The sequence below is a fragment of the Megalobrama amblycephala genome, linkage group LG18, assembly GCF_018812025.1.
Source record: "Megalobrama amblycephala isolate DHTTF-2021 linkage group LG18, ASM1881202v1, whole genome shotgun sequence".
In the NCBI taxonomy this organism is placed as follows: Eukaryota; Metazoa; Chordata; class Actinopteri; order Cypriniformes; family Xenocyprididae; genus Megalobrama; species Megalobrama amblycephala.
In genome coordinates, this window is record NC_063061.1 from 37,516,014 (window position 1) to 37,524,661 (window position 8,648).

The following is an 8,648-nucleotide window of genomic DNA, read 5'->3' on the forward strand; positions in this document are numbered from 1 at the left end:
TTAAAATCATATTATAGAAGCTTCTTTTCACCACAACTGAGTAAAAACTATGGTTCTTTAAGAATTAAGAGAAACTTTCTTATAAATACTTAAAGTCAGTTTTTTCCCTCGACGGGAAAAAAGTAAACTCAGCATAAAATCAGCCTTGCTTACTGTGTCCTCTTCTATAATACTGCATGATACCTTCGACAAGAAATACCACAAGAAAACATCAGAGTTATCCCCAAAATTAAACAAAAAGTAATAAAATGCAAATAATCATTTCAAAGAATTGCATCATCAAACACTCGGTGTTGGACTAGCTTAAAGGATTAGTTCACTTAAGAATTAACATTTCTTGATAATTTACTCACCCCCATGTCATCCAGTCGAAAAGAAATGAAAGGGTTAGTTCACCCAAAAATAAAAATTCTGTCTTTAAATACTCACCCTCATGTCGTTCCACACCCTTAAGACCTTCGTTCATCTTTGGAACACAAATTAGGATATTTTTGTGCAATTTAACCAAAACTTTCAAGGTCCAGACAGGTAAAGATTTAAAATAGTCCACGTGACTGCAGTGGTTCAACTTTAATTTTATGAAGTGGCGAGAACACTTTTTGTGATCAAAAACAAAAATAATGATTTTATTCAATATCTTCTCTTCTGTGTCATTCTCATACGTTATTTACGTTCAGTGCTTCCAGGTTAGTCAACGCCCCGACACTGTTCACGTGATCAGCACGACACATGAGTATGATGCTGACGCAGGAGCTGGCCAAAAATAAGTAATTAATGACTGGATTTTCATTTTTGGGTGAACAAACCCTTTCATTTCAAACCCTTTAATTGAATTTACTGAAGGTTATATCAGGAAAAGTAAGTTTATTAAAGTCATTTACAATATGTATACATTCATTAATCTTATGTCTAACATGATGAAAATGTCTTTGTTAATGTCTCGATTACAAGAGAGATGATAAATATTATGAAGTACAGTGTCTTTCAGCATACCTTCCGATGTTCATCCGTGTTTTCGCGCCGTGGGAGAGATGATCGGTTCACTCACGCTGGCTGAATGATTCAGTCAACAGGCTTTCATTCCATTGCATCTTCTCGCAAAGTAAACAGGTGACAGCTAAAAGATCAAAAATTTAATTAATGATAAATTAATGTTAACTCCAGACTTGCTTTTTTCTTTTTGGAACATTTACAAAATGTTGTAAAATTTAATACATTTTAAAACTACATTTACCATTATTTACCACCAGATGGCAGCAGATCATCAGACTGTATTGGAAAGCCAACAGTTTAATAAAATATACCCACATCTGTCAGCTACTCACCCAGACTACTGCAACACGTGTAGTCTACACAATTTATACTTGAATAGACAAAGTCAAATGTTGCTACTGGCCCCAGGGGAAGTTAAAATGTGATAGAAATCATTCTTTAACATCCCACTGAGCAAATTACGTCCAGAAGACGTCTTTTTGAGGTCTTGTCTCAGGTTGAAAAGACGTCCACTGAGGGGCCAGAATGAAAGTTTTTATGACGTCTTTTTTTGACGTCTTCTGGACATCCGATATAGACGAACACGCAGAATCACCAAAGGAGAAAAATCACAATTTTTAAGCCACCATCGTGGAGATGAGTGTTTGCTTTAGTTGACCCTTGCCTTATTAATATTAGTTTGTTTGGGTAGTTAACTGAGTCATAACCAGACAAGCAAAGAGAAATGATCAGGTGTTGATTATGTTTTCACATAATCATTATTTGACCTGAATCACTGAACTCATGAAGAGCCCAATCTCTGAATTAGATTTACGTTATTGATTCCAGCAGAACTGTGATTCTACAGCAGAAGATCAGCTTTATCAATATAATCTAAAGGATTTCACATGATAAAATTTTTTTTCTCTTAGGCACACACAGACATCAAGAATCAGCCTGTGAATCTCAATGACGGTGACAAGCAACATATTCTGATCAACAGATCAACTCTGAACATTAGAAAACAAGCTACTAAAAAGTCACATAAACAGAACAAAATAAAATATGAGAATAAAGGAAATTACTGTAGCGTATGCACACGTATCAGGATAATCAATAAACTTTGGAATGTTCAGAACGCTTTTAGCATGCTGGACTGGGTTGTAAAACCATCCCGGCTCTGAACAGATCTGCCAAAGATGAGCCCACTTGACACTTTTGTGGGCCTGCGAGGGTAAACAGAAAGTGCAACTTCCTCACTTTGGTGACTTCAAAAGGAGCACCCCCCCAGAGACTGACCAGATCCACATTCCAACACCCCACACACACAGGGACACACAAAAACACACACACAGACACATACAGAAACACACAATCATACATTTTTAACTGTATATGTGAACTACCACTATGCTGGAATATATACATGATATATTTTAGAGCCTATGCATGTTTCCTAGTGTTTAAATGAGTGTATTTGTGCTAGTGTGCATTTTAATAGGGGAATCCTGTCTGTAAACCATAACTTCTTGTCTATGCCTTTCTGATCTGTCGAGTTTGATCTCCCCGTAAAGCTCCGGACTCGAGCTATTCACTGAGGTGGGTCACATGGCTGACATATGCATTTTTCTATGTGTTTAATGATACTGTGAAGAAAGCACTCGATCTCGAAATCCGGTCTGATAGCCATTAAGTATGCAAATTCATCTAGGAGACCAAACCAAGGAACTTTGCCCGCCAAATAGTGCTGCGCCTCTATTGGCCGCTACAATTCAGGAGGTGTGTTAGCTTGGGTTTCCATAAAAACAACGACACACACCTTCTCCTTGGTTCTCCCGGTGTTCTCCTGATCGTCTCGTGCACGTCTCTCCGGACGCCTCAGGTGACCGCGCTTCCCAACCACGCGCGCAGCTCAGGAGGACCACTTCCTTAGACTCTCTCTCTCTTCTCTCTCTTCGACTAAGTTACTCTTCAGTTTAAACCTCTTTTGAAAACCCCGCCGGAGAAACCCTCTCGGAAAGGACCAACCCAGCCAGGCGCATTGAAACTGCTACACACGGACTTGAACCAATAAGCAAGTATTATAATTTACCTGAAATTTGTTTAAACTGATTTCTGTGCTGGCTCTCTCAAAAAGGTTTGACTGTGTAATTTGCCATTCTTTGATCATCTTTCTTTTCCTGTCTTTTCTTCATTTTCACTCTTGTGTATATATATGTGTATACCTTCTGTATATATTTTAGACATATAATCTCAGTCATAGCTGCATATATTAAACACTTAATTCATGCTCGATTGTTCTGGTTGTTCTTTCAACTAAAGACCAAGTCACTTTAACGTTTTTCGATCGTTTTATGCTTTGATGCTATAATAGGAATTTATTCTCATTGGCCAGAGAATAACTCCGTTCCTAATATTTTATAACATTCTGAGGAGCTGCAGTTTGCTGGACAAACCAACAGTTTCTCTAAATAATTAGTAAACCAGAACTAAACATATATGTAATTGATTATAATTCGTGGTAATTAATTCACAATATATGTTTAATTCCCCGTTGGGTCGATATATGAATCATAATTTATTCATAAGGCTTTAATTATTATATTCATATTTCATCCATAAATTGATTAATAACTGTACGAACCGCTACATTCGTTACATTACTAAGACAATTAAGCTCATAATTTATTCATGCAGCAATGCATGATGGGAGCCATGGATGAATTTTGATTGGTGGCTCCCAGAATGCACTGCAACATGCTTTTTGATGGCCACCACTGTTGAGATTCACGGGCTGATTCTTGATGTCTGTGTGTGCCTAAAATTAATACTTTTTTTTTTGTTCAACACACCTTTTCTGAAATCATTTGAATCATATTGTAAAAGCTGATCTTCTGCTGTAGAATCACAGTTCTGCTGTGATCAATAATGTAAATCTAACTCAGAGATTGGGCTCTTCATGAGTTCAGTGATTCAGGTCAATTAATGGTTATGTGAGACCATAACCAACACCTGATCATTTCTCTTTACTTGTCCGGCTGTTATGACTCAGTTAACTGCCCAAACAAACTCTAATATTAATAAGGCAAGGGTCAAGAGCCCAACTAAAGCAAACACTCATCTCCACGATGGTGGCTTAAAAATTGTGATTTTTCTCCTTTGGTGATTCTGCGTGTTCGTCTATATCGGATGTCCAGAAGACGTCAAAAAAAGACGTCATAAAAACTTTCATTCTGGCCCCTCAGTGGACGTCTTTTCAACCTGAGACAAGACCTCAAAAAGACGTCTTCTGGACATAATTTGCTCAGTGGGGAGTAACGATGTAGCACATAAAAAAATATCTGAGTAAAAGTATTAAACTCATCGAAAATATGTACTGAAGTAAAAGTGGAAGTAGGAGAAAAAAATAATACTCTAGTAAAGTACAGATACCGCCTTTTAGTACTTAAGTACAGTAGTGAAGTAGTTCTACTTCGTTACTATACATCTCTGGATATAAAAGGAATGGAAGTATTGTGATTTCATTCTGTTCCTGACACACGATGGATCTGAGAGTCTCTGTCGTTCTTCTTTTCATTTTTCTCACTGGAGGTACAAAAAACAGCAAGTATTTAATGTATTATTTGGTACACAGAGATCACTGAATGTCTCTCTCTGTTTTTAAGGAAATTCTCTCAGGTGTTACTCGTGCTTACCTAATTCGACGGGTTCCTGTAAAGCAAAAGTGGAGACATGTCCAGTTGGATATTCTAAATGTGCGAGGAGTGTACTGGAACAAACTGTTGGTAAGTCCAGTGTGAAGTGGAAATCTGCTGTACCAGGGTTGCCAACTTTGGGACTTTGGCTGGAGTGAGACTTTGTAAAAATTTCAGTTTGCGCATGTGCGTGGAGAAAATGTTTGGTAACCCTAATTTTAAAAATCAATGTCAGTCCATGTTTACTTAGTATCATTGGGGTGAAATTATTTTATTTTTTGTCAGTTTTGTTACCTGACAGGGGCGGAGCCAGACATTGTAAACATTCGGGCCTTAGCCCAAATCTATATTTGTCCAAAGACATTTCAATTTTCTATTAATAGCTTTACTGACATGAAAGGAGCTTTTGTTGTCCTATTCTTGTTCAGAAAATGTACATTATTTGACACTGTAATTTGTAAAACTTTGTTGGATGTACCTCTGCTAGGGGGGTCCGGGGGCATGCCCCCCCAGAAGAAATTTTTGTACATTTTAAGGTTAAATGCATCAATCTGGTCCACTATGGAAACTCAAAATTAAGAGCTTCAACCCATGTACAGTGTGCAAATTGAACAAAGAAACAGCATTGACTTGTACCTGGGCATTAAAAAGGGTTCAAACATTTTTTTTTTACAATGCTTTTTTTTTACAATACCAGCTGATCGCGTGCGCAAATGCGCTCACTTCTCTTTAAAACACGCAGCACAGACAGACTGTATATATACTTAATCACTGTCTTTTGCTGTTTTATAAAGGCACAAAGCCATATCACAGTTTCGATTTTAGTTCGTTGGCAAACGTATGTTTTAAATTTTCAGTTCATTATGAAACGGAGGCGGCAGCAGAGGGTCATTAATGGAAAACACTGAATGAATGTATAGCTGATAAATGTGCTAAAGTTGTCATATCGGTTGTTATATAACAAAACGTATATAACGTACTCGGTTACTTACGTAACCTCGGTTCCCTGAGAGATAAGGGAACGAGTATTGCGTTGCAAACGCTATGAGAAAACTCCTTTTCTCGAGAAAATAACGGGAATGGTGTGTAAAGCAGAAGAGGCCTGGCCAGTAGTGATGGGAAGTTCGGATCATTTTACTGACTCGGACTTTTGAGTCTCGTTCAACAAAATGAACGAATCTTTTTTCGAGTCATTTCGTTCATTTCGTTCATTTTAGCAAAATGTAATTAAAATGTTACGTGTTACTTCCCCAACACATCTACTACTTATGCAAACGTTGATCCCACTACAAACAATACAAAACTACAATGCTATAAGATTCAGAAATGATTAATTCATTACCTGGGTCTTCAGTTTATGACAAGCTGATTAAGCTCACCTCACCTCTTGTCTGACAAGTCTTCGGGTTTAAGGCAGTCCCATGCTAAACCAATGCAGTCCGAGCTGCAAAGAGAATTCATTAGTTCATTTCATGAGTCTTTCGGGTTTTTGAGTCGTTCCTTAAACACGTGACAGACCCATACACTAAGCCAATGCATTCTGAGCCGGAAAGAGAATTGATTAGTTCTCTTCATGAGTCTTTCGGGTTTTGAGTCTTTCCTTAATCACGTAACAGACCCATACGCTATTTCTGACATTTCTGTCACTGTTTTTGTTACTGAGGATCTGTGGTGTGTTATTATAAATAAATAAAGCCCTGTTATAAATAAAATATTGATTAATTTATCTTTTTGACTGTCTATCTGTAAATAAACACTAGGCTATATAATAATATAATAATCCAAGCCTACAATACAAAGTATTTATAGCCTAGTTTGTTCATTTTTACTCCAATTTTGAGTTTGCTGTTATAATAATTGCTTTTCATAGGCAGACTTGACATATTGGTCTAATATAAGAAGATTGCTCAAAAAGGACATAATGACATAAATTAAAAGCAAATAACATTTTGAATTTGAATTATTAATGTTAGTTTAAAACATCAAGGTTATGATAACTTCAGCTTTAACAGTTGTAACACAAACTCAAACAAAACTGGAGAGTTAACGTTATTTACTAATAAATATAATGTGCTTGGGTCACACAGCATAGTGTATGGGTCTGTCACGTGATTAAGGAACGACTCAAAACCCGAAAGACTCATGAAATGAACTAATCAATTGAATCATCAGGTGAACTACTTCTAGCAGTACAGAACCTGTAGAATATTGCACATGCGCGACTGAACGAATCACCCCCCGAGACGACTCGTTCTTCCCGAGTCACATAAAAGATTCGTTCAAAATGAACGAATCGTTCAAGAACGACACATCACTACTGGCCAGCGGCGGAGTGTGCACGATCCGGGAGTGCTGAAGACGTTCTGCGCGGTTTTGATGGGTGCGCGGCCACAAATGGGCGGCGACCGCTTCTTCCAGTGGCAGGAGCTTCACATATCCTTTTTCCTAAGCGCCCTCAACAAATAGAGCGTTAACTGTACGTACACACACTTGAGCTGCAAAGAAGCTCTGGCCGCTTTGTCAAAGACGCTTGAGTGCGCGCGCGCGGCCGGGGCTCTCTCTCTCTGCTCGTGCGCGCTAAAAATTTCATATTTTGGTATGAACATTAACCCGCCAGTGTGGCGGATAGCCTTTTGAGATTTGCTCGCCAAACGGAAAATCTACCCGCATTTGGCGCTTGGCGGGTGTTAATTTCGGACCCTACATGAGACTATTTTTATTGAGCAATTTCGCTAGCCCACATCATAATGCACGTCAGACAATATTTGCAACTATAGTTGAAGTCTGTAACTTAGTCTCGGCACACAGACTGATTAGGCAAGGCTACGTCTGTAGTGACAAGGCTCACCATTTTATTATTTGCTTACCTTGATTGTCTTCCAAACTTTCACACGTGCCGACTCCGACCCTATGTTCAGAACTCTCTCTGAACTTCTCACACGCAACTGACGTATCAGGTGCAAGGTTTTCAGCCAATCAACGATCAGAGAATACTGTAGGGAGATGTAACAGCTGTGGGCCTTAAACTCCTCTCCTGTCATTAAAACGCTGTGATCTAGTCATCAACAGAAAGTAACGGATTGAGAGGGGAGAAAAATGGATTTTGGCGTGACATTTCTTGCGTGTGCGTGAGAGCGTGAGATTGATGCTGAAAGCGTGAGTGTCACGCCAGATGCGTGAGAGTTGGCAACCCTGGCTGTACTAATTTACTGAAAGTGAAAGTACCGCTGGAGAGAAAGTATACTTGTGGATCTCTTCACATGACTGCAAATCTTGGAATAGTTTTGTCTTATTATATGGCTGTTTATGTCTTTTTTGCAGGTTCCTCTAAGGTGTTCTTCACATCTAAAGTGTGTGCAGATAAGTGTGTACCAGGGATCCATCAGATAGATGAAGGGACGTTGTCTCTCCACTGCTGTGACACTGACCTTTGCAATGCAGCAGGTATTGGTCCTCATTTGACTGTGTGCAGTTTGATTTGACCTACAGTAACATAAAATGAGGAAATGATTTATACAAGTCATTCAATAATTCAAACAAACAATAATAATAATATACAATAATATAGAGTTTTTATTGTTTTTAAAAAAATGTGAGGAAATTGATCAACAACAAACATGCCATTTTAATAACTATTATTATTAGTAGTAGCATTAATCAAAAATAATTTCTTCATAATCTTGATTAGATGGAGTGTTTAAGGGAAGCTTCCTCCTGCTCTTCTCTCCTCTGCTCTTCTACTTCCTGTTTCAGTGAGTCCAGATTCAAGACTTCAGATTCTACAGTGAAGATCAGCACAAAAACTGAATATGAGACACAATTGATTTAATTTACTGAATAAAGCTTGTTTGTTGCTCTGCTGTTCTTTGGTTTGAGGAACTGAAAGTGCTGATGCAGTAGTTATCTTAATAAAATACATTAAGATAACTACTGCATCAGCGCTCACAGATTTATACATTTCCCATACATAAAATAAAAGTT

At 38.1% G+C, this 8,648-nt stretch overlaps 1 protein-coding gene and 1 long non-coding RNA gene across 2 annotated transcripts in view; both read left to right on the forward strand.

Annotated features, from left to right (window-relative positions):
- LOC125253248 (ly6/PLAUR domain-containing protein 2-like) overlaps positions 1–8,626 on the forward strand; it is a 29,043-nt gene extending 20,417 nt beyond the window's left edge. Inside the window, exon 4 of the mRNA XM_048167158.1 lies at positions 8,421–8,626. Within this exon, the coding sequence (XP_048023115.1) occupies positions 8,421–8,455 (35 nt within the window). The 3' untranslated portion in view covers positions 8,456–8,626. The remainder of the gene's footprint in view (positions 1–8,420) is intronic.
- LOC125253249 lies at positions 4,308–4,734 on the forward strand. The gene is made up of 2 exons (XR_007181391.1): positions 4,308–4,563; positions 4,638–4,734. It is a non-coding gene; the product is annotated as an uncharacterized LOC125253249 (long non-coding RNA).
- Positions 8,627–8,648: the final 22 nt, after the last annotated feature.